Below are 27,799 nucleotides of genomic sequence, written 5' to 3' on the forward strand. Positions count from 1 at the left end.
AACTTGGCTATTAACACGTGATACCAGGTAATAACTTGGCTATTAACACGGGGTAGCAGGTAATAATGTGGCGTGGCTATTAACACAGGGTACCAGGTAATAACATGGCTATTAACACGGTGTACCAGGTAATACCTTGGCTATTAACACAGGGTAGCAGGTAATAACTTGGCTATTAACACAGGGTACCAGGTAATAACTTGGCTATTAACACGGGGTACCAGGTAATAACTTGGCTATTAACACGGGGTACCAGGTAATAACTTGATTATTAACACGGGGTACCAGGTAATGACATGGCTATTAACACGGGGTACCAGGTAATAACTTGACTATTAACACGGGGTCCCAGGTAATAACTTGGCTATTAACACGGGGTCCCAGGTAATAACTTGGCTATTAACATGGGGTGCCAGGTAATAACATGGCTATTAACACAGGGTAGCAGGTAATAACGTGGCTATTAACACAGGGTACCAGGTAATAACTTGGCTATTAACACGGGGTACCAGCTAATGACATGGCTATTAACACAGAGTACCAGGTAATAACGTGGCTATTAACACAGGGTACCAGGTAATAACTTGGCTATTAACACGGGGTACCAGGTAATAACTTGGCTATTGACATGGGGTACCAGGTCATAACATGGCTATTAACACGGGGTACCAGGTAATAACTTGGCTATTAACACGGGGTACAGGTAATACCTTGGCTATTAACACAGGGTAGCAGGTAATACCGTGGCTTGGCTATTAACACAGGGTACCAGGTAATAACTTGGCTATTAACACAGGGTACCAGGTAATAACTTGGCTATGAACACGGGGTACCAGGTAATAACATGGCTATTAACACAGGGTACCAGGTAATAACATGGCTATTAACACAGGGTAGCAGGTAATAACTTGGCTATTTATTTTATTTACCTTTATTTAACTAGGCAAGTCAGCTAAGAACAAATTCTTATTTTCAATGACGGCCTAGGAACAGTGGGTTAACTGACTGTTCAGAGGCAGAACGACAGATTTGTACCTTGTCAGCTCTGGGGTTTGAACTTGCGACCTTCCGGTTACTAGTCCAACGCTCTAACCACTAGGCTACCCTGCCGCTATTAACACAGGGTAGCAGGTAATAACTTGGCTATTAACACGGAGTAGCAGGTAATAACTTGGCTATTAACACGTGATACCAGGTAATAACTTGGCTATTAACACGGGGTAGCAGGTAATAATGTGGCGTGGCTATTAACACAGGGTACCAGGTAATAACATGGCTATTAACACGGTGTACCAGGTAATACCTTGGCTATTAACACAGGGTAGCAGGTAATAACTTGTCTATTAACACAGGGTACCAGGTAATAACTTGGCTATTAACACAGGGTACCAGGTAATAACTTGGCTATTAACACGGGGTACCAGGTAATAACTTGGCTATTAACACGGGGTACCATGTAATAACTTGACTATTAACACGGGGTACCAGGTAATGACATGGCTATTAACACGGGGTACCAGGTAATAACTTGACTATTAACACGGGGTCCCAGGTAATAACTTGGCTATTAACACGGGGTCCCAGGTAATAACTTGGCTATTAACATGGGGTGCCAGGTAATAACATGGCTATTAACACAGGGTAGCAGGTAATAACGTGGCTATTAACACGGTGTACCAGGTAATACCTTGGCTATTAACACAGGGTAGCAGGTAATAACTTGGCTATTAACACAGGGTACCAGGTAATAATTTGGCTATTAACAAGGAGGTAGCCGGTAATAACTTGGCTATTAACACGTGATACCAGGTAATAACTTGGCTATTAACACGGGGTAGCAGGTAATAATGTGGCGTGGCTATTAACACAGGGTACCAGGTAATAACATGGCTATTAACACGGTGTACCAGGTAATACCTTGGCTATTAACACAGGGTAGCAGGTAATAACTTGGCTATTAACACAGGGTACCAGGTAATAACTTGGCTATTAACACGGGGTACCAGGTAATAACTTGGCTATTAACACGGGGTACCAGGTAATAACTTGACTATTAACACGGGGTACCAGGTAATGACATGGCTATTAACACGGGGTACCAGGTAATAACTTGACTATTAACACGGGGTCCCAGGTAATAACTTGGCTATTAACACGGGGTCCCAGGTAATAACTTGGCTATTAACATGGGGTGCCAGGTAATAACATGGCTATTAACACAGGGTAGCAGGTAATAACGCGGCTATTAACACAGGGTACCAGGTAATAACTTGGCTATTAACACAGGGTACCAGGTAATAACTTGGCTATTAACACAGGGTACCAGGTAATAACATGGCTATTAACACGGGGTAGCAGATAATAACGTGGCTATTAACATGGGGATTAGGGCCTGGTCTTGAATGAGCACTACGTCCAGAGCTGCTGACTAGAAATCTGCATCCAAATGAAGGTTAGTGATCACTGTGCTGATGTCCACAAGATATTTTCGGTCATTGGAAATAACGGCAGAAATATTATGAAAACAAAGTTAAAAAACAAACACAAAATGGCAGGATTGGTCAGGAGCCCGTAAGACGGCAGCTGTGTGCGGCATCCTGAGGTTCGAGGCCACCCGGCATACTGATGGTCAACAGAAACAGTTCTGTAGCCACCCAGCATACTGATGGTCAACTTAAACAGTTCTATAGCCACCCAGCATACTGATGGTCAACATAAACAGTTCTGTAGCCACCCGGCATACTGATGGTCAACTTAAACAGTTCTATAGCCACCCAGCATACTGATGGTCAACATAAACAGTTCTGTAGCCACCCGGCATACTGATGGTCAACAGAAACAGTTCTGTAGCCACCCGGCATACTGATGGTCAACAGAAACAGTTCTGTAGCCACCCGACATACTGATGGTCAACAGAAACAGTTCTGTAGCCACCCGGCATACTGATGGTCAACAGAAACAGTTCTGTAGCCACCCAGCATACTGATGGTCAACTTAAACAGTTCTATAGCCACCCAGCATACTGATGGTCAACATAAACAGTTCTGTAGCCACCCGGCATACTGATGGTCAACAGAAACAGTTCTGTAGCCACCCGGCATACTGATGGTCAACAGAAACAGTTCTGTAGCCACCCGGCATACTGATGGTCAACAGAAACAGTTCTGTAGCCACCCGGCATACTGATGGTCAACAGAAACAGTTCTGTAGCCACCCGGCATACTGATGGTCAACAGAAACAGTTCTGTAGCCACCCGGCATACTGATGGTCAACAGAAACAGTTCTGTAGCCACCCAGCATACTGATGGTCAACTTAAACAGTTCTATAGCCACCCAGCATACTGATGGTCAACATAAACAGTTCTGTGGCCACCCGGCATACTGATGGTCAACAGAAACAGTTCTGTAGCCACCCGGCATACTGATGGTCAACAGAAACAGTTCTGTGGCCACCCAGCATACTGATGGTCAACAGAAACAGTTCTGTGGCCACGCGGCATACTGATGGTCAACAGAAACAGTTCTGTAGCCACCCAGCATACTGATGGTCAACTTAAACAGTTCTGTGGCCACCCAGCATACTGATGGTCAACTTAAACAGTTCTGTGGCCACCCAGCATACTGATGGTCAACTTAAACAGTTCTGTGGCCACCCAGCATACTGATGGTCAACTTAAACAGTTCTGTGGCCACCCAGCATACTGATGGTCAACATAAACAGTTCTGTGGCCACCCAGCATACTGATGGTCGACTTAAACAGTTCTGTGGCCACCCAGCATACTGATGGTCAACTTAAACAGTTCTGTGGCCACCCAGCATACTGATGGTCAACATAAACAGTTCTGTGGCCACCCAGCATACTGATGGTCAACATAAACAGTTCTGTGGCCACCCAGCATACTGATGGTCAACTTAAACAGTTCTGTGGCCACCCAGCATACTGATGGTCAACAGAAACAGTTCTATAGCCACCCAGCATACTGATGGTCAACATAAACAGTTCTGTGGCCACCCAGCATACTGATGGTCAACAGAAACAGTTCTATAGCCACCCAGCATACTGATGGTCAACAGAAACAGTTCTGTGGCTATGTAGCTATCTCTGGGGAGGGGGGGGGCTGTTTGACTATCTATAGGTGAGTGGCTGTGTGGCTATCCCTGGGGTGGGGCTATGTAGCTATCTCTGGGGGGGGGGGGCTGTGTATCTACAGTAAGTGTCTCTGGTGGTAGGGGCTGTGTGGCTATCTCTGGGGGGTTTGGCTGTGTGGATATCCTGTGGGGGTTGGCTGTTTGGATATCCTGTGGGGTTTGGCTCTCTGGCCATCTCTGGGGGGTTTCTGTGTGTCGAAGTATCTCTGGGGGGGGCTGTGTGTGTGTGTATATCTAATTTTCCCCTGTGTGTGTGTGTGTGTGTAGGGGTACATCTATGTATCTGTTAAGGTTTTCTTCCGGTGAAAGAGAGGAGGTTATTATTCAACATCTTTAATAAAGATGATAACGAACAATACAAACCAATAAACATAACGTGGAAAACCAAAACAGCCCTATCTGGTGCAAACAAACACAGAGACAGGAACAATCACCCACGGAAACACTCAGAGAATATGGCTGCCTAAATATGGTTCCCAATCAGAGACAACAATAAACACCTGCCTCTGATTGAAAACCAATCTAGGCAACCATAGACTTTTCTAGACAACTATACTACACCACAATCCCATTACCTACAAAAAAAACACACCACATAAATAACCCATGTCACACCCTGGCCTGACCAAAAAGAATAAAGAAAAGACAAAATACTAAGACCAGGGCGTGACAGTATCTCTATGTGTGGTGAGTGTGTGTGGTGGCTGTGTAATTAAGTATCTGTGTGTGTGTGTGTGTCTAAGAATCTGTGTGCGTGTCTGTATGTTTTCCATGTCTTGCAGGGGCAGTAGAGTCCACAGAGAGGTCAGCAGGGGCAGTAGAGTCCACAGAGAGGTCAGCAGGGGCAGTAGAGTCCACAGAGAGGTCAGCAGGGGCAGTAGTGTCCACAGTGAGAGGTCAGCAGGGGCAGTAGAGTCCACAGTGAGAGATCAGCAGGGGCAGTAGAGTCCACAGAGAGGTCAGCAGGGGCAGTAGAGTCCACAGTGAGAGGTCAACAGGGGCAGTAGAGTCCACAGTGAGAGGTCAACAGGGGCAGTAGTGTCCACATAGAGGTCAGCAGGGGCAGTAGAGTCCACAGTGAGAGGTCAACAGGGGCAGTAGAGTCCACAGTGAGAGGTCAGCAGGGGCAGTAGTGTCCACAGAGAGGTCAGCAGGGGCAGTAGAGTCCACAGTGAGAGGTCAACAGGGGCAGTAGAGTCCACAGTGAGAGGTCAACAGGGGCAGTAGAGTCCACAGAGAGGTCAACAGGGGCAGTAGAGTCCACATTGAGAGGTCAACAGGGGCAGAGAGTCCACAGTGAGAGGTCAGCAGGGGCAGTAGAGTCCACAGAGAGAGGTCAGCAGGGGCAGTGGAGTCCACAGAGAGAGGTCAGCAGGGGCAGTAGAGTCCACAGAGAGAGGTCAGCAAGGGCAGTAGAGTCCACAGAGAGAGGTCAGCAGGGGCAGTAGAGTCCACAGAGTGGTCTGCAGGGGCAGTAGAGTCCACAGAGAGGTCAGCAGGGGCAGTAGTGTCCACAGAGAGATCAGCAACCCTGTTTATAACTACTGACCCTGTATATAGCTACTGACCCTGTATATAGCTACTGACCCTATATATAACTACTGACCCTGTATATAACTACTGACTCTGTTTATAACTACTGACCCTGGAACTGACCCTGTATATAACTACTGACCCTGTATATAACTACTGACCCTGTATATAACTACTGACCCTGTATATAACTACTGCCCCTGTATATAACTACTGCCCCTGGAACTGACCCTGTATATAACTACTGACCCTGTATATAACTACTGACCCTGTATATAACTACTGACCCTGTATATAACTACTGACCCTGTATATAACTACTGACCCTGTATATAACTACTGACCCTGTATATAACTTCTGACCGTGTATATAACTACTGACCCTGTATATTACTACTGACCCTGTATATAACTACTGACCCTGGAACAGGCCCTGTATATAACTACTGACCCTGTATATAACTACTGACCCTGTATATAACTACTGACCCTGTATATAACTACTGACCCTGGAACTGACCCTGTATATAGCTACTGACCCTGTATATAACTACTGACCCTGTATATAACTACTGACCCTGTATATAACTACTGACCCTGTATATAACTACTGACCCTGGAACTGACCCTGTATATAGCTACTGACCATGCATATAACTACTGACCCTGGAACTGACCCTGTATATAACTACTGACCCTGTATATAACTACTGACCCTGTATATAGCTACTGACCCTGTATATAACTACTGACCCTGTATATAGCTACTGACCCCGTATATAACTACTGTCCCTGGAACTGACCCTGTATATAACTACTGACCCTGTATATAACTACTGACCCTGTATATAACTACTGACCCTGTATATAACTACTGACCCTGTATATAACTACTGACCTTGTATATAACTACTGAACCTGTATATAACTACTGACCCTGTATATAACTACTGACCTTGTATATAACTACTGAACCTGTATATAGCTACTGACCCTGGAACTGACCCTGTATATAACTACTGACCCTGGAACTGACCCTGGAACTGACCCTGTATATAACTACTGACCCTGGAACTGACCCTGGAACTGACCCTGTATATAACTACTGACCCTGTATATAACTACTGACCCTGGAACAGGCCCTGTATATAACTACTGACCCTGTATATAACTACTGACCCTGTATATAACTACTGACCCTGTATATAACTACTGACCCTGGAACTGACCCTGTATATAGCTACTGACCATGCATATAACTACTGACCCTGGAACTGACCCTGTATATAACTACTGACCCTGTATATAACTACTGACCCTGTATATAACTACTGACCCTGTATATAACTACTGACCCTGTATATAGCTACTGACCCCGTATATAACTACTGACCCTGTATATAACTACTGACCATGTATATAACTACTGACCTTGTATATAACTACTGAACCTGTATATAGCTACTGACCCTGGAACTGACCCTGTATATAACTACTGACCCTGGAACTGACCCTGGAACTGACCCTGTATATAACTACTGACCATGTATATAAATACTGACCCTGTATATAACTACAGACCCTGTATATAACTACTGACCCTGTATATAGCTACTGACCCTGGAACTGACCCTGTATATAAGTACTGACCCTGTATATAACTACTGACCCTGTATATAACTGCTGACCCTGTACATAACTACTGACCCTGTATATAACTACTGACCCTGTGATTATTGTATTGTTGGGAAAGGGCAAGAACGTCATCACTGCACACTAGTGCACATGCCAATAAAACACTTGAAACATGACACACACACACACACACACACACACACACACACACACACACACACACACACACACACACACACACACACAGTTCATGTCCTCAGTTCACTGGCTATATACAGGGTCCTTCAATGAGTCATTGAGCTGAGCTGTTTACACCCTAACCACAGGAGGTTGGTGCCACCCTAATTGGGGAGGACGGTCTTGTGGTAATGGCAAGAGCAGAATCTGTGGAATGGTATCAAATACATCCGATGTATGGTTTCCATGTGTTTGATACCATTCCATTGACTCCGTTCAATGCATTACACTGAACGGAGTCAGTCCTCCCCTCAGCAGCCTCCACTGACCCTAAGCATCAGTAAATAAGGCTGTGGTGCTCTGTGTACTGCAGCTCTCTGTTATATTCATACCTTCCGGGGCTTGTTACTGTACGCTACAGTAGAACAACATACAGTAAAAAATCCTAATGACAGAGTCCTGCTCTGCTGCAACCTCATTCCCCCTCATCACACTGTCCGCAATGTTATGAAGAAGAGGGTGTCTGGAAACAGGTCCCAGCACCCAGCCTCCACCCACCCAGCCTCCACCACCCACCCACCCAGCCAGTCTCCTCCACCCACCCAGCCTCCACCACCCACCCACCCAGCCAGTCTCCTCCACCCACTCAGCCAGCCAGCCAGCCTCCTCCACCCACCCAGCCTCCACCCACCCAGCCAGCCAGCCAGCCAGCCAGCCTCCTCAACCCACCCAGCCAGCCTCCTCCACCCACCCAGCCTCCACCCACCCAGCCAGCCAGCCAGCCAGCCTCCTCAACCCACCCAGCCAGCCTCCTCCACCCACCCAGCCACCCAGCCTCCTCCACTCACTCAGCCAGCCAGCCTCCTCCACCCACCCAGCCAGCCAGACTCCACCACCCACCCACCAAGCCAGCCTCCTCCACCCGGCCTCCACCACCCAGCCAGTCTCCTCCAACCAGCCAGCTTCCTCCACGCAGCCTCCTCCACCCAGCCAGCCTCCTCCACCCGGCCTCCACCACCCAGCCATTCTCAACCAACCAGCCAGCTTCCTCCACCCAGCCTCCACCACCCAGCCAACCTCCACCCAGCCAGCCTCCACCACCCACCCACCCAGCCAGCCTCCTCCACCCAACCAGCCAGCTTCCTCCACCCAGCCTCCTCCACCAAGCCATCCTCCTCCAACCCAGCCTCCTCCACGCAGCCTCCTCCACCCAGCCAGCCTCCTCCACCCAGCCTCCTCCACCCAGCCATCCTCCTCCAACCCAGCCTCCTCCACGCAGCCTCCACCACCCAGCCAACCTCCATCCACCCAGCCTCCACCACCCACCCACCCAGCCAGCCTCCTCCACCCACCCAGCCAGCCTCCTCCACCCACCCAGCCTCCACCACCCACCCACCCAGCCAGCCTCCTCCACCCACCCAGCCAGCCTCCATCACCCACCCAGCCTCCCACCACCCACCCAACCAACCAACCAGCCTCCTCCACCGACCCACCCAGCCTCCACCACCCAACCTCCTCCACCCACCCAGCCTCCACAACCCACCCACCCAGCCAGCCTCCTCCACCCACCCACCCACCCACCCAGCCAGCCAGCCTCCTCCACCCACCCAGCCTCCATCATCCACCCACCCATCCTCCACCCACCCAGCCAGTCTCCTCCACACACCCAGCCTCCACCACCCACCCACCCTGCCAGCCTCCTCCACCCACCCAGCCAGCCTCCTCCACCCACCCAGCCTCCATCACCCACCCACCCAGCCAGCCTCCTCCACCCACCCAGCCAGTCTCCTCCACACACCCAGCCTCCACCACCCACCCTGCCAGCCTCCTCCACCCACCCAGCAAGCCTCCTACACCCACCCACCCAGCCAGCCAGCCAGCCAAACTCAACCACCCACCCAGCCAGCCTCCTCCACCCACCCAGCCTCCACCACCCACCCACCCAGCCAGCCTCCACCACCCAACCTCCACCACCCACCCACCCAGCCAGTCTCCTTCACCCAACCTCCAAAACCCAACCAGCCTCCACCACCCACCCAGCCTCCACCACCCACCCAGGCTCCACCACCCATCCAGCCAGCCTCGTCCACCCACCAAGTCAGCCTCTTCCACCCAGCCAGCCTAGTCCACCCGGCCTCCACCACCCAGCCAGCCTCCTCCAACCAGCCAGCTTCCTCCACCCAGCCTCCTCCACCCGGCCTCTACCACCCAGCAATTCTCCTCCAAACAGCCAGCTTCCTCCATCCAGCCATCTCCACCCAGTCTCCTCAAAGCAGCCTCCACCACCCAACCAGCCTCCACCACCCAAACACTCTCCACCCACCCACCCAGCCAGCCATCCTCCTCCACCCAGCCAGCCTCCTCCACCCAGCCACCTCCACCCGGCCTCCACCACCCAGCCAGCCTCCTCCAACCAGCCAGCTTCCTCCAGCCAGCCTCCTCCACCCACCCAGCCAGCCTCCTCCACCCACCCAGACAGCCTCCTCCACCAAGCCAGCCTCCTCCACCCACCCAGCCTCCTCCACCACACCAGTCTCCACCCAGCCAGCCTCCTCCACCCAGCCAGCTTCTTCCACCCACCCACCCACCCTCCTCCACCCAGCCAGCCTCCTCCACCCAGCCTCCACCACCCAACAAGCCTCCTCCACCTAGCCAGCTTCTCCCACCCACCCAGCCTCCTCCACCTAGCCAGCCTTGTCCACCCAGCCAGCCTCCTCCACCCAGCCAGCCTCCTCCACCCAGCCTCCACCAGCCAACCAGCTTCCTCCACCCACCCAGCCTTCTCCACCCACCCAGCCTCCTCCACCCAGCCAGCTTCTGCCACCCACCCAGCCTCCTCCACCCAACCAGTCTCCACAAACCCACCCAGCCAGCCTCCTCCACCCAGCCAGCTTCCTCCACCCACCCACCCACCCTCCTCCACCCAGCCATCCTCCTCCACCCAGCCTCCACCACCCAACAAGCCTCCTCCACCCAGCCAGCTTCCTCCACCCACCCAGCCTCCTCCACCCAGCCAGCTTCCTCCACCCAGCTTCCTCCACCCAGCCTCCACCACCCAGCCAGCCAGCCAGCCTCCTCCACCCAGCCAGCCTCCTCCACCCAGCCTCCACCACCCACCCACCCAGCCAGCCTCCTCCACCCACCCAGCCTCCATCACCCACCCACCCACCCAGCCAGCTTCCTCCACCACCCAGCCAGCCTCCTCCACCCAGCCAGCCTCCTCCACCCAGCCTCCACCAGCCAACCAGCTTCCTCCACCCACCCAGCCTTCTCCACCCACCCAGCCTCCTCCACCCAGCCAGCTTCCTCCACCCAGCCAGCCTCCTCCACCCAGCCTCCACCACCCAGCCAGCCTCCTCCTCCACCTAGCCCCTCCACCCAGCCAGCCTCCTCCACCCACCCAGCCTCCTCCACCCAACCAGCCTCCTCCACCCAACCAGTCTCCACCCTGCCCCTCCAACCACCCAGCCTCATCCACCCACCCACCGAGCCTCCTCCACCCAGCCAGCCTCCTCCACCCAGCCATCCCCCTCCACCCAGCCAGTCTCCACCCAGCCAGCCTCCTCCACCCAGCCTCCACCACCCAGTCAGTCTCCACCCAGCCAGCCACCCAGCCTCCTTCACCCAGCCAGCCACCTCCACCCAACCAGCCTCCTCCACCCAGTCAGTCTCCACCCAGCCAGCCACCCAGACTCCTCCACCCAGCCAGCCACCTCCACCCAGCCAGCCTCCAACACCCACCCAGCCAGCCTCCTCCACCCACCCAGCCTCCATCACCCACCCACCCAGCCAGCTTCCTCCACCCACCCAGCCTCCTCCACCCAACCAGCCTCCTCCACCCAACCAGTCTCCACCCAGCCCCCTCCACCCACCCAGCCTCCTCCTCCCAGCCAGCTTCCTCCACCCACCCATCCTCCTCCACCCAGCCAGCTTCCACCACCCAGCCTCCTCCACCCAGCCAGCCTCCTCCACCCAGCCAGCCACCCAGCCTCCTCCACCCAGCCAGCCTCCTCCACCCAGCCTCCACCACCCAGTCAGTCTCCACCCAGCCAGCCACCCAGCCTCCTCCACCCAGCCAGCCAACTCCCATCAGTCAGTCTCCACCCAGCCAGCCACCCAGCCTCCTCCACCCAGCCAGCCACCTCCACCCAACCAGCCTCCACCACCCACCCAGCCAGCCTCCTCCACCCACCCAGCCTCCATCACCCACCCACCCAGCCAGCCTCCTCCACCCACCCAGCCTCCTCCACCCAACCAGTCTCCACCCAGCCCCCTCCACCCACCCAGCCTCCTCCTCCCAGCCAGCTACCTCCACCCACCCATCCTCCTCCACCCAGCCAGCTTCCACCACCCAGCCTCCTCCACCCAGCCAGCCTCCTCCACCCAGCCTCCACCACCCAGCCAGCCAGCCTCCTCCATCCAGCCAGCCTCCTCCACCCAGCCTCCACCACCCAGTCAGTCTCCACCCAGCCAGCCACCCAGCCTCCTCCACCCAGCCAGCCAACTCCCATCAGTCAGTCTCCACCCAGCCAGCCACCCAGCCTCCTCCACCCAGCCAGCCACCTCCACCCAACCAGCCTCCTCCACCCAGCCAGCCACCTCCACCCAACCAGCCTCCTCCACCCAGCCAGTCTCCACCCAGCCAGCGTCCTGCACCCAGCCAGCCCCCTCCACCCAGCCAGTCTCCACCCAGCCAGCCTCCTCCACCGCCCAGCCTCCTCCACCCAACCAGCCTTCTCCACCCAACAAGTCTCCACCCAGCCCCCTCCACCCACCCAGCCTCCTCCACCCAGCCAGCTTCCTCCACCCAGCCAGTCTCCACCCAGCCAGTCTCCTCCACCCACCCAGCTTCCTCCACCCAGCCTCCAATACTATTTACATAGTCTATAGTAGCAGTCCCTAGACTCCACTATGACATAAATTACATAGTCTATAGTAGCAGTCCCTAGACACCACTATGACATCATTTACATGGTCTATAGTGGCAGTCCCTAGACTCCACTATGACATCATTTACATGGTCTATAGTAGCAGTCCCTAGACTCCACTATGACATCATTTACATGGTCTATAGTAGCAGTCCCTAGACTCCACTATGACATAATTTACATGGTCTATAGTAGCAGTCCCTAGACACCACTATGACATAATTTACATGGTCTATAGTGGCAGTCCCTAGACTCCACTATGACATCATTTACACGGTCTATAGTAGCAGTCCCTAGACTCCACTATGACATCATTTACATAGTCTATAGTAGCAGTCCCTAGACTCCACTATGACATCATTTACATGGTCTATAGTGGCAGTCCATAGACTCCACTATGACATAATTTACATGGTCTATAGTAGCAGTCCCTAGACCCCACTATGACATCACTTACATGGTCTATAGTAGCAGTCCCTAGACTCCACTATGACATCATGTACATGGTCTATAGTGGCAGTCCCTAGACTCCACTATGACATAATTTACATAGTCTATAGTAGCAGTCCCTAGACTCCACTATGACATCATTTACATGGTCTATAGTGGCAGTCCATAGACTCCACTATGACATCATTTACATGGTCTATAGTAGCAGTCCCTAGACTCCACTATGACATCACTTACATGGTCTATAGTAGCAGTCCCTAGACTCCACTATGACATCATGCACATGGTCTATAGTGGCAGTCCCTAGACTCCACTATGACATCATTTACATAGTCTATAGTAGCAGTCCCTAGACTCCACTATGACATCATGCACATGGTCTATAGTGGCAGTCCATAGACTCCACTATGACATCATTTACATGGTCTATAGTAGCAGTCCCTAGACTCCACTATGACATCATTTACAAAGTCTATAGTAGCAGTCCCTAGACTCCACTATGACATCATTTACATGGTCTATAGTAGCAGTCCCTAGACTCCACTATGACATCATTTACAAAGTCTATAGTAGCAGTCCCTAGACTCCACTATGACATCACTTACATGGTCTATAGTAGCAGTCCCTAGACTCCACTATGACATCATGCACATGGTCTATAGTGGCAGTCCCTAGACTCCACTATGACATCATTTACATAGTCTATAGTAGCAGTCCCTAGACTCCACTATGACATCATTTACATGGTCTATAGTGGCAGTCCATAGACTCCACTATGACATCATTTACATGGTCTATAGTAGCAGTCCCTAGACTCCACTATGACATCATTTACAAAGTCTATAGTAGCAGTCCCTAGACTCCACTATGACATCATTTACATGGTCTATGGTAGCAGTTCCTAGACTCCACTATGACATCATTTACATGGTCTTTAGAGCATCATTATTCACTTTGTGTCGAGGGAAAGCCAGCATGTATAGCCAAGTGCCATCCACATGTATAGCCTAAAAATGTATAGCCTTTGTAATCAATAGTGAAACCTGGGTCCTGAGTGATTGATTAGATAGTTAGTGTCTCAGCACCGGGAAACTTGATGTTGGGGAGCAGTTTAATTTTTTGGAGAGAGGAAAATAAATGGCTTGAGGTGGTGATTATAGATCCATGTATTCAGCTGTCATAAAGGCCAAATTATGAACAGAGATGACTAGCCTAGTTAAATAAAGGTTACATTCAAACATATATTCAGACTATTGGAGTGTTCTGTCAGTTGAACACTAATCAGACTATTGGAGTGTTCTGTCAGTTGAACACTAATCAGACTATTGGAGTGTTCTGTCAGTTGAAGACTAATCAGACTATTGGAGTGTTCTGTCAGTTGAACACTAATCAGACTATTGGAGTGTTCTGTCAGTTGAACACTAATCAGACTATTGGAGTGTTCTGTCAGTTGAACACTAATCAGACTATTGGAGTGTTCTGTCAGTTGAACACTAATCAGACTATTGGAGTGTTCTGTCAGTTGAAGACTAATCAGACTATTGGAGTGTTCTGTCAGTTGAACACTAATCAGACTATTGGAGTGTTCTGTCAGTTGAACACTAATCAGACTATTGGAGTGTTCTGTCAGTTGAACACTAATCAGACTATTGGAGTGTTCTGTCAGTTGAAGACTAATCAGACTATTGGAGTGTTCTGTCAGTTGAACACTAATCAGACTATTGGAGTGTTCTGTCAGTTGAACACTAATCAGACTATTGGAGTGTTCTGTCAGTTGAAGACTAATCAGACTATTGGAGTGTTCTGTCAGTTGAACACTAATCAGACTATTGGAGTGTTCTGTCAGTTGAACACTAATCAGACTATTGGAGTGTTCTGTCAGTTGAACACTAATCAGACTATTGGAGTGTTCTGTCAGTTGAACACTAATCAGACTATTGGAGTGTTCTGTCAGTTGAACACTAATCAGACTATTGGAGTGTTCTGTCAGTTGAACACTAATCAGACTATTGGAGTGTTCTGTCAGTTGAACACTAATCACACAATTGGAGTGTTCTGTCAATTGAACACTAATCAGACTATTGGAGTGTTCTGTCAGTTGAAGACTAATCAGACTATTGGAGTGTTCTGTCAGTTGAACACTAATCAGACTATTGGAGTGTTCTGTCAGTTGAACACTAATCAGACTATTGGAGTGTTCTGTCAGTTGAACACTAATCAGACTATTGGAGTGTTCTGTCAGTTGAACACTAATCAGACTATTGGAGTGTTCTGTCAGTTGAAGACTAATCAGACTATTGGAGTGTTCTGTCAGTTGAAGACTAATCAGACTATTGGAGTGTTCTGTCAGTTGAAGACTAATCAGACTATTGGAGTGTTCTGTCAGTTGAACACTAATCAGACTATTGGAGTGTTCTGTCAGTTGAACACTAATCAGACTATTGGAGTGTTCTGTCAGTTGAACACTAATCAGACTATTGGAGTGTTCTGTCAGTTGAACACTAATCAGACTATTGGAGTGTTCTGTCAGTTGAACACTAATCAGACTATTGGAGTGTTCTGTCAGTTGAAGACTAATCAGACTATTGGAGTGTTCTGTCAGTTGAACACTAATCAGACTATTGGAGTGTTCTGTCAGTTGAACACTAATCAGACTATTGGAGTGTTCTGTCAGTTGAACACTAATCAGACTATTGGAGTGTTCTGTCAGTTGAACACTAATCAGACTATTGGAGTGTTCTGTCAGTTGAACACTAATCAGACTATTGGAGTGTTCTGTCAGTTGAACACTAATCAGACTATTGGAGTGTTCTGTCAGTTGAACACTAATCACACTATTGGAGTGTTCTGTCAATTGAACACTAATCAGACTATTGGAGTGTTCTGTCAGTTGAAGACTAATCAGACTATTGGAGTGTTCTGTCAGTTGAACACTAATCAGACTATTGGAGTGTTCTGTCAGTTGAACACTAATCAGACTATTGGAGTGTTCTGTCAGTTGAACACTAATCAGACTATTGGAGTGTTCTGTCAGTTGAACACTAATCAGACTATTGGAGTGTTCTGTCAGTTGAAGACTAATCAGACTATTGGAGTGTTCTGTCAGTTGAAGACTAATCAGACTATTGGAGTGTTCTGTCAGTTGAAGACTAATCAGACTATTGGAGTGTTCTGTCAGTTGAACACTAATCAGACTATTGGAGTGTTCTGTCAGTTGAACACTAATCAGACTATTGGAGTGTTCTGTCAGTTGAACACTAATCAGACTATTGGAGAGTTCTGTCAGTTGAACACTAATCACACTATTGGAGTGTTCTGTCAATTGAACACTAATCAGACTATTGGAGTGTTCTGTCAGTTGAACACTAATCAGACTATTGGAGTGTTCTGTCAGTTGAACACTAATCAGACTATTGGAGTGTTCTGTCAGTTGAAGACTAATCAGACTATTGGAGTGTTCTGTCAGTTGAACACTAATCAGACTATTGGAGTGTTCTGTCAGTTGAAGACTAATCAGACTATTGGAGTGTTCTGTCAGTTGAAGACTAATCAGACTATTGGAGTGTTCTGTCAGTTGAACACTAATCAGACTATTGGAGTGTTCTGTCAGTTGAAGACTAATCAGACTATTGGAGTGTTCTGTCAGTTGAACACTAATCAGACTATTGGAGTGTTCTGTCAGTTGAAGACTAATCAGACTATTGGAGTGTTCTGTCAGTTGAAGACTGGGTCAGTTCCAAGGTCAGTTGCAGGGTCAGTGCCAGGGTCATGGTCAGATCCAGGGTCAGTTTCAGGGTCAGGGTCAGTTCCAGGGCCAGTTCCAGGGCCAGTTCCAGGGTCAGGGTCAGGGTCAGTTCCAGGGCCAGTTCCAGGGTCAGTGGCAGGGTCAGTGGCAGGGTCAGTTCCAGGGTCAGTGGCAGGGTCAGTTCCAGGGTCAGTTCCAGGGCCAGTTCCAGGGTCAGTGGCAGGGTCAGTGGCAGGGTCAGTTCCAGGGCCAGTTCCAGGGTCAGTTCCAGGGTCAGTTCCAGGGCCAGTGAGACTGGAGATGTAGGGCTGGTGGATGTATGTGGGTGTAGAACGCTTTCAGAGGAACATAGACTGTATGGAGGGATGGAAACAAATACTGTTATATGACTGGACTTCATAACACTACAGCTGTAGTGTGTCCCAAATGGCACCATTGACCAGGGCCCATAGGGGATAGGTGGCGGTTTGGAATGCAGCTTTCCTGGCTGGAGTTGGTAGCAGTTCCTAATGCTCAGCCAAACATCCCAAACTGTAGCTACCACATGAGAGCCTGCCTTCCGTACGGGAACAGTCAGACACATCCATCCCCTCTCACAGAGTGTTATTTCTATCAGTTGAAGGCAGGAAGACAGGCAGCATAAACCGGTGTTTGTCTTCCAGATGGGCGGGAGGGGGATAAAACTGGGCTGTCAGTGAAATATTCCTCCCTTCCTCTCCTCCTCTCATCCTTCTATTCTGTGATGCATCATACCAAAACATATCCCTGCACAATTCAATGGGATTTCCAATTTAAATGCAAATTTCCACTGGACTTCACAAAGAGAAGCAGGAAACCATTCAATACAGCAATGAATTATACATTTTAATTAACCAGCCAACACGCCTATTCAGCTTCTAGGAGAAATAAGAAATTAATAAATAAATATGAGGTCCTAAATGTGTGGATAAGAAGGAGGATTCTGAGGCTGAGTGGGGATGCTGAGAGCCAGAGGCCACCATTAAGTAAAATATTCTCAGCTGCCACATATCTAGAGTATTGTTCCTGCTTTGATGAGCTAAATACCACTTCTAGACTGACAGAGAGAGAGAGAGAAGCAGACAGAATGTGTCCTAAATGACATCCTATTTCTTATATAGAGCCTTATGGGCTCTGGTCTAAAGTAGTGCACTATATAGGGAATAGGGCTCTGGTCTAAAGTAGCGCACTATATAGGGAATAGAGCTCTGGTCTAAAGTAGTGCACTATATAGGGAATAGGGCTCTGGTCTAAAGTAGCGCACTATATAGGGAATAGGGCTCTGGTCTAAAGTAGTGCACTATATAGGGAATAGGGCTCTGGTCTAAAGTAGCGCACTATATAGGGAATAGGGCTCTGGTCTAAAGTAGCGCACTATATAGGGAATAGGGCTCTGGTCTAAAGTAGTGCACTATATAGGGAATAGGGCTCTGGTCTAAAGTAGCGCACTATATAGGGAATAGGGCTCTGGTCTAAAGTAGCGCACTATATAAGGAATAGGGTTCTATAGGGCTCTGGTCTAAAGTAGTGCACCATGTAGGGAATAGGGTTCCATAGTGCTCTGGTCTAAAGTAGTGCACTATATAGGGAATAGGGCTCTGGTCTAAAGTATCGCACTATATAGGGAATAGGGTTCTATAGGGCTCTTGTCTAAAGTAGTGCACCAGATAGGGAATAGAGTTCCATAGGGCTCTGGTCTAAAGTAGTGCACTATATAGGGACTATATAGCTTCCGTTCATCATTGTAATATTGTCCACTACTTTAGACCAGAGCCCTATAGAACCCTATTCCTTATATAGTCCACTACTTTAGACCAGAGCCCTATGGAACCCTATTCCCTATATAGTGCACTACTTTAGACCAGAGCCCTATGGAACCCTATTCCCTATATTGTACACTACTTTAGACCAGAGCCCTATAGAACCCTATTCCCTATATAGTGCACTACTTTAGACCAGAGCCCTATAGAACCCTATTCCCTATATTGTGCACTACTTTAGACCAGAGCCCTATAGAACCCTATTCCTTATATAGTCCACTACTTTAGACCAGAGCCCTATGGAACCCTATTCCCTATATAGTGCACTACTTTAGACCAGAGCACTATGGAACCCTTTTCCCTATATTGTACACTACTTTAGACCAGAGCCCTATAGAACCCTATTCCCTATATTGTGCACTACTTTAGACCAGAGCCCTAGAGAACCCTATTCCCTATATTGTGCACTACTTTAGACCAGAGCCCTATAGAACCCTATTCCCCATATTGTGCACTACTTTAGACCAGAGCCCTATAGAACCCTATTCCCTATAAAGTGCACTACTTTAGACCAGGGCCCTATAGAACCCTATTCCCTATATTGTGCACTACTTTAGACCAGAGCCCTATAGAACCCTATTCCCCATATTGTGCACTACTTTAGACCAGAGCCCTATAGAACCCTATTCCCTATATAGTGCACTACTTTAGACCAGAGCCCTATAGAACCCTATTCCCTATATAGTGCACTACTTTGAACCGGAGCCATAGAGAACCCTATTCCTTATATTGTCCACTCCTTTAGACCAGAGCCCTATAGAATCCTATTCCCTATATAGTGCACTACTTTAGACCAGAGCCCTATAGAACCCTATTCCCTATATAGTGCACTACTTTAGACCAGAGCCCTATAGAACACTATTCCCTATATAGTGCACTACTTTAGACCAGAGCCCTATAGAACCCTATTCCCTATATTGTCCACTACATTTGAGCAGAGCCCTATAGAACCCTATTCCCTACATAGTGCACTACTTTAGACCAGAGCCCTATAGAACCCTATTCCCTATATAGTGCACTACCTTCGACCAGAGCCCTATAGAACCCTATTCCCTATATTGTCCACTACTTTAGACCAGAGCCCTATAGAACCCTATTCCCTATATAGCACACTACTTTAGACCAGAGCCCTATGGAACCCTATTCCCTATGTAGTGCACTACTTTAGACCAGACCCTATGGAACCCTATTCCCTATATAGTGCACTACTTTAGACCAGAGCCCTATGGAACCCTATTCCCTATGTAGTGCACTACTTTAGACCAGAGCCCTATGGAACCCTATTCCCTATGTAGTGCACTATTTTAGACCAGAGCCCTATGGAACCCTATTCCCTATATTGTGCACTACTTTAGACCAGAGCCCTATAGAACACTATTCCCTATATTGTCCACTACTTTAGACCAGAGCCCTATGGAGCCCTATTCCCTATATTGTGCACCAGAGCCCTATGGAACACTATTCCCTATATAGTGCACTATTTTAGACCAGAGCCCTATGGAACCCTATTCCCTATGTAGTGCACTACTTTAGACCAGAGCCCTATGGAACTCTATTCCCTATATTGTGCACTACTTTAGACCAGAGCCCTATGGAACCCTATTCCCTATATAGTGCACTACTTCAGACCAGAGCCCTATGGAACCCTATTCCCTATGTAGTGCACTACTTTAGACCAGAGCCCTATGGAACCCTATTCCCTATGTAGTGCACTATTTTAGACCAGAGCCCTATGGAACCCTATTCCCTATATTGTGCACTACTTTAGACCAGAGCCCTATAGAACACTATTCCCTATATTGTCCACTACTTTAGACCAGAGCCCTATGGAGCCCTATTCCCTATATTGTGCACCAGAGCCCTATAGAACACTATTCCCTATATAGTGCACTATTTTAGACCAGAGCCCTATGGAACCCTATTCCCTATGTAGTGCACTACTTTAGACCAGAGCCCTATGAAACCCTATTCCCTATATTGTGCACTACTTTAGACCAGAGCCCTATGGAACCCTCTTCCCTATATTGTGCACCACTTTAGACCAGAGCCAATAGTGCACTATATAGGGAATAGGGTGGCATTTGTTATACATCCCTAAGGTAGAACTGGTCAGATCATTATAAAAACAGGAAGTAGAAAGGCCGAACTCCTGGTCTGTTTCATATGACTTTGTAGTCAAATTGAGCAGAGTAACACTCTCTTCTTCTGCAGACTGGATGAGGTCCTAATGATTGCAGTATTATGGTAACTCGAGTGGGAAATGGATACAGTTTGAATCACCTTAGTACCTTGCAAAAGCATTGAACTAGAGAATACATTTCCTGTGATTTACAATCCTCTACCCGTCTCCATTAATGTTGTCTTTCCATAAACAGCTGAGAAACTTTGGGGATTTCAAGTACAATCAGAATCAGGGTTGGGGTCATTCCATTTCAATTTCTGTCAATTCAGAAAGAAAACCAAAGTCCTATTCCAATACTAATGTATCCTCGTTGAAACGCCATCCGGGTAACACCCATTGGAGAGAATTGGAATTTCTGTGTACTTCTTGGAATTGACTGAAAATAAAATGGAATTGAGCCCAACCCTGACCAGACTAATGTTCCCATTTCACTGCACATCTTCCCATTGTGTTCTCACACTGCTTCGTTTTGTTCTGCTGTCAGACATGGTAGTAGTTGTAAAGGGTTTCTGCTGCTCTTTGGCTCCAGGTCTGATATGGACCATCTCGGTGGTATAGCTTCCGTTCCTCATTGTAATGATTACACAAACCAATTAAAAGGCAGACTAACTAAATGGAGCACAAAGATATATACACACGAAATCTTTCCCTCAGCCATTACATGCGGAAACGGTCAGAAAAGTTGGGGGACTGGGGCAAAGGGAGTGTGACGTTTGGTTAATATATATATATAGAGTAGAATAATATTCTCCAATCTTTGGTGTTGTTTTAAACTTGAAATGGTTATTTAATATTGTAAACCCTCCCACCAGTTCTAAAAGCAACAGATTGATAGTCCAAACTTTGATCTTGCTTCAATGGGAGAACTCATGAAAGGAGCGGTTGATGTTACTACTCCTTTAAAAAGCTTCAATGGGACATCTCATGAAAGGAAGAGAACAGTAGGGATGTGTCTTTATGAAGAGACAGGAACTGTTATGATATAGCTGAGTCTAACAAAATAGCCAGTCATTTGTGCAAGTGCTGTGCTTGTTGAATGTCCTTCCCTATAAGCGTGTTGAAAGCATGTTGTCAATTTGTTTACTGTAAAATGGCATTATATTTGGTCAGTTATTGGAAAGACTATTGGCATTATATTTGGTCAGTTATTGGAAAGACTATTGTCTTTCATAATTTCATCAAATATAATTGGAGGTGAAGTGTCAGCGTTTGTTGAAGGCATGTCACGCCTAAGTTTGCTTAGCCCTGTAGTCATGTAGAGTGTTAGCCCTGAGAGAAAATGAGAGAAGCAAGGAGAGAGAAAGAGAGGGAGTGTGAGAGAGAGAGAGAGAGAGAGAGAGAGAGAAGCACGGAGAGAGACGTAGTGACAGATTGAATGATTGAGCAAGGCAGAGAGAGTTTAAAGATTGAAAGGGGGCGATAGAGATGGAGAGAGAGACTCTGACATTCTCCTCTGTGTCTATTTCTCTAGATGGCCAACACCGTAACGTCGCTGTGCTGTGTGGTGCTAGCTGCCGTGGCGGTGGCGTACGCTCAGAGACGCAGCCAAACAGGTAAGACCCAACGCTGTAATACGACAACCCTCTGCTCCTCTCCCACCCCTCGTACTGTGTTCTATGTTCTACTGTGAGCTCAGAGCCTGCTCTCTCTCTGCCACCTGACCATGGTGGGAGATGCATAGCCTCTCTCTCTCTCTCTCTCTCTCTCTCTCGCTCTCTCTCTCTCTCTCTCTCTCTCTCTCTCTCTCTCTCTCTCTCTCTCTCTCTCTGCACTCTCAGGTTGTGGTGGTGTTTGTGTCAGGAGCTGAGAGCAGAGATAACTAGAGGTAACACAGTGAGAGGGCGACAGACATACCGTGCTGAGTCGTCTCTCACCTGTCTCTCTGCGTACACCTCTTCTCCCTCTCTTCTCCTCCTTCACAGCCCTCACTCATTCTACACCTCCTCCCCACCTAAAAGTAGTGCACTATATAGGGAATATGGTACTATTAGGGAGGTAGCCTTTATTTTTTTCAGTCACAGATATAACCCACTTCAACACAGAACAGCAATACAAGGCGATGGAGATCTATAATATCTATAGCTAAAGTGCATTCGTCAATCTACACACAATAACCCAGAATGACAAAGCAGAAAATACAGATATACTTTATTTACATCAGGATTCAGACCCTTTGATATGAGACTCCAAATTGAGCTCTGGTGCATCCTGTTTCCATTGATCATCCTTGAGATGTTACTACAATTTGATTGGAGTCCACATATGGTAAATTCAATTGATTGGACATGATTTGGGAAGGCATACACCTGTCTAGCGTTATGGTGTTAGCTGCTGGGGATCCTGATAAAATGTTTTTAAAAAATACAAAAATCTCCACAGAGGAACTCTGGAGTTCTGTCAGAGTGACTATCGGGTTCTTGGTCACGTCCCTGACCAAGGCCCTTGTCTCCCGATTGCTCAGTTTGGCACCCTTCCCCAGAGCTGTGCCTCAACACAATCCTGTCTCAGATCTCTACGGACAATTGCATCGGCCTCATGGCTTGGTCTATGCTCTGACATGCATTGTCAACTGTGGGACCTTATATAGATAGTCTTCCTCGTGTCCAACACCAACTACAAGAAATTACAAACAACCACAAATCAAGACTTCACAAACATTCAACAAGTAGACTTAAAATACTTGACAGGAAACACATTTAACATTCAGTTGATACTTTCTATTTCCTCTCCAGTCACATGGTCTATCACATCAGATGTTCTTTCTATTTCCTGTCCAGTCACATAGTCTATCACATTAGATGTTCTGTCTATTTCCTGTCCAGTCATATGGTCTATCACATTAGATGTTCTGTCTATTTACTGTCCAGTCATATGGCCTTTTACATTAGATGTTCTGTCTATTTCCTCTCCAGTCATATGGTCTATCACATTAGATGTTCTTTCTATTTCCTGTCCAGTCATATGGTCTATTTCCTGTCCAGTCACATGGTCTATCACATTAGATGTTCTTTCTATTTCCTGTCCAGTCAAATGGTCTATCACATTAGATGTTCTTTCTATTTCCTGTCCAGTCATATGGTCTATCACATTATATGTTCTTTCTATTTCCTGTCCAGTCATATGGTCTATCACATTAGATGTTCTTTCTATTTCCTGTCCAGTCATATGATCTATCACATTAGATGTTCTGTCTATTTCCTGTCCAGTCATATGGTCTATTTCCTGTCCAGTCATATGGTCTATCACATTAGATGTTCTTTCTATTTCCTGTCCAGTCATATGGTCTATCACATTAGATGTTCTTTCTATTTCCTGTCCAGTCATATGGTCTATCACATTAGATGTTCTGTCTTTTTCCTGTCCAGTCATATGGTCTATCACATTAGATGTTGTTTCTATTTCCTGTCCAGTCATATGGTCTATTTCCTGTCCAGTCACATGGTCTATCACATAAGATGTTGTTTCTATTTCCTGTTCGGTCATATGGTCTATCACATTAGATGTTCTGTCTATTTCCTGTTCAGTCATATGGTCTATCACATTAGATGTTCTTTCTATTTCCTGTCCAGTCATATGGTCTATCACATTAGATGTTGTTTCTATTTCCTGTTCAGTCATATGGTCTATCACATTAGATGTTCTGTCTATTTCCTGTCCAGTCATATGGTCTATCACATTAGATGTTCTGTCTATTTCCTGTCTAGTCATATGGTCTATCACATTAGATGTTCTGTCTATTTCCTGTCCAGTCACATGGTCTATCACATTAGATGTTCTGTCTATTTCCTGTCCAGTCATATGGTCTATCACATTAGATGTTCTGTCTATTTCCTGTCTAGTCATATGGTCTATCACATTAGATGTTCTGTCTATTTCCTGTCCAGTCACATGGTCTATCACATTAGATGTTCTGTCTATTTCCTGTCCAGTCACATGGTCTATCACATTAGATATTCTGTCTATTTCCTGTCCAGTCACATGGTCTATCACATTAGATGTTCTGTCTATTGCCTGTCCAGTCACATGGTCTATCACATTAGATGTTCTGTCTATTTCCTGTCCAGTCACATGGTCTATCACATTAGATGTTGTTTCTATTTCCTGTCCAGTCACATGGTCTATCACATTAGATGTTCTGTCTATTTCCTGTCCAGTCATATGGTCTATCACATTAGATGTTGTTTCTATTTCCTGTCCAGTCATATGGTCTATTTCCTGTCCAGTCACATGGTCTATCACATTAGATGTTGTTTCTATTTCCTGTTCAGTCATGTGGTCTATCACATTAGATGTTGTTTCTATTTCCTGTTCAGTCATATGGTCTATCACATTAGATGTTCTGTCTATTTCCTGTCCAGTCATATGGTCTATCACATTAGATGTTGTTTCTATTTCCTGTTCAGTCAAATGGTCTATCACATTAGATGTTCTGTCTATTTCCTGTCGAGTCATATGGTCTATCACATTAGATGTTGTTTCTATTTCCTGTCCAGTCACATGGTCTATCACATTAGATGTTCTGTCTATTTCCTGTCCAGTCATATGGTCTATCACATTAGATGTTCTGTCTATTTCCTGTCCAGTCACATGGTCTATCACATTAGATGTTCTGTCTATTTCCTGTCCAGTCACATGGTCTATCACATTAGATGTTCTGTCTATTTCCTGTCCAGTCATATGGTCTATCACATTAGATGTTCTGTCTATTTCCTGTCCCGTCATATGGTCTATCACATTAGATATTCTGTCTATTTCCTGTCCAGTCATATGGTCTATCACATTAGATGTTCTGTCTATTTCCTGTCCAGTCATATGGTCTATCACATTAGATGTTCTGTCTATTTCCTGTCCAGTCATATGGTCTATCACATTAGATGTTCTGTCTATTTCCTGTCCAGTCAATTGGTCTATCACATTAGATGTTCTGTCTATTTCCTGTCCAGTCATATGGTCTATCACATTAGATGTTCTGTCTATTTCCTGTCCAGTCATATGGTCTATCACATTAGATGTTCGGTCTCTTTCCTGTCCAGTCACATGGTCTATCACATTAGATGTTGTTTCTATTTCCTGTACAGTCATATGGTCTATTTCCTGTCCAGTCACATGGTCTATCACATTAGATGTTGTTTATATTTCCTGTTCAGTCATAAGGTCTATCACATTAGATGGTCTGTCTATTTCCTGTTCAGTCATATGGTCTATCACATTAGATGTTCTGTCTATTTCCTGTCCAGTCATATGGTCTATCACATTAGATGGTCTGTCTATTTCCTGTTCAGTCATATGGTCTATCACATTAGATGTTGTTTCTATTTCCTGTTCAGTCATATGGTCTATCACATTAGATGTTCTGTCTATTTCCTGTCCAGTCATATGGTCTATCACATTAGATGTTGTTTCTATTTCCTGTTCAGTCATATGGTCTATCACATTAGATGTTCTGTCTCTTTCCTGTCCAGTCACATGGTCTATCACATTAGATGTTCTGTCTATTTCCTGTCCAGTCATATGGTCTATCACATTAGATGTTCTGTCTATTTCCTGTCCAGTCATATGGTCTATCACATTAGATGTTCTGTCTATTTCCTGTCCAGTCATATGGTCTATCACATTAGATGTTCTGTCTATTTCCTGTCCAGTCATATGGTCTATCACATTAGATGTTCGGTCTCTTTCCTGTCCAGTCACATGGTCTATCACATTAGATGTTGTTTCTATTTCCTGTCCAGTCATATGGTCTATTTCCTGTCCAGTCACATGGTCTATCACATTAGATCAAATCAAATCAAATCAAATTTATTTATATAGCCCTTCGTACATCAGCTGATATCTCAAAGTGCTGTACAGAAACCCAGCCTAAAACCCCAAACAGCAAGCAATGCAGGTGTAGAAGCACGGTGGCTAGGAAAAACTCCCTAGAAAGGCCAATACCTAGGAAGAAACCTAGAGAGGAACCAGGCTATGTGGGGTGGCCAGTCCTCTTCTGGCTGTGCCGGGTGGAGATTATAACAGAACATGGTCAAGATGTTCAATGTTCATAAATGACCAGCATGGTCGAATAATAATAAGGCAGAACAGTTGAAACTAGAGCAGCAGCACAGTCAGGTGGAAGTTGAAACTGGAGCAGCAGCATGGCCAGGTAGACTGGGGACAGCAAGGAGTCATCATGTCAGGTAGTCCTGGGGCATGGTCCTAGGGCTCAGGTCAGTTGAAACTGGAACAGCAGCATGGCCAGGTGGACTGGGGACAGCAAGGAGTCATCATGTCAGGTAGTCCTAGGGCTCAGGTCCTCCGAGAGAGAGAAAGAAAGAGAGAAGGAGAGAATTAGAGAACGCACACTTAGATTCACACAGGACACCGAATAGGACAGGAGAAGTACTCCAGATATAACAAACTGACCCCAGCCCCCCGACACATAAACTACTGCAGCATAAATACTGGAGGCTGAGACAGGAGGGGTCAGGAGACACTGTGGCCCCATCCGAGGACACCCCCGGACAGGGCCAAACAGGAAGGATATAACCCCACCCACTTTGCCAAAGCACAGCCCCCACACCACTAGAGGGATATCTTCAACCACCAACTTAGATGTTGTTTATATTTCCTGTTCAGTCATATGGTCTATCACATTAGATAGTCTGTCTATTTCCTGTCCAGTCATATGGTCTATCACATTAGATGTTCTGTCTATGTTCTGTCCAGTCATATGGTCTATCACATTAGATGTTCTGTCTATTTCCTGTTCAGTCATATGGTCTATCACATTAGATGTTCTGTCTATTTCCTGTCCAGTCATATGGTCTATCACATTAGATGTTGTTTCTATTTCCTGTTCAGTCATATGGTCTATCACATTAGATGTTCTGTCTATTTCCTGTTCAGTCATATGGTCTATCACATTAGATGTTCTGTCTATTTCCTGTCCAGTCATATGGTCTATCACATTAGATGTTGTTTCTATTTCCTGTTCAGTCAAATGGTCTATCACATTAGAGGTTCTGTCTATTTCCTGTCCAGTCATATGGTCTATCACATTAGATGTTGTTTCTATATCCTGTCCAGTCACATGGTCTATCACATTAGATGTTCTGTCTATTTCCTGTTCAGTCATATGGTCTATCACATTAGATGTTCTGTCTATTTCCTGTCTAGTCATA

The 27,799-nt window shown here is 46.9% G+C and overlaps 1 protein-coding gene across 1 annotated transcript in view; it reads left to right on the forward strand.

The window, feature by feature from the left end:
- cntfr (ciliary neurotrophic factor receptor) overlaps nucleotides 1-27,799 on the forward strand; it is a 530,571-nt gene that overhangs the window by 184,631 nt on the left and 318,141 nt on the right. The window contains exon 2 of the mRNA XM_031826000.1: nucleotides 22,111-22,192. Within this exon, the coding sequence (XP_031681860.1) occupies nucleotides 22,111-22,192 (82 nt within the window). The remainder of the gene's footprint in view (nucleotides 1-22,110; nucleotides 22,193-27,799) is intronic.

The sequence above is a fragment of the Oncorhynchus kisutch genome, linkage group LG6 (genome assembly GCF_002021735.2).
Source record: "Oncorhynchus kisutch isolate 150728-3 linkage group LG6, Okis_V2, whole genome shotgun sequence".
Taxonomy (NCBI): domain Eukaryota; kingdom Metazoa; phylum Chordata; class Actinopteri; order Salmoniformes; family Salmonidae; genus Oncorhynchus; species Oncorhynchus kisutch.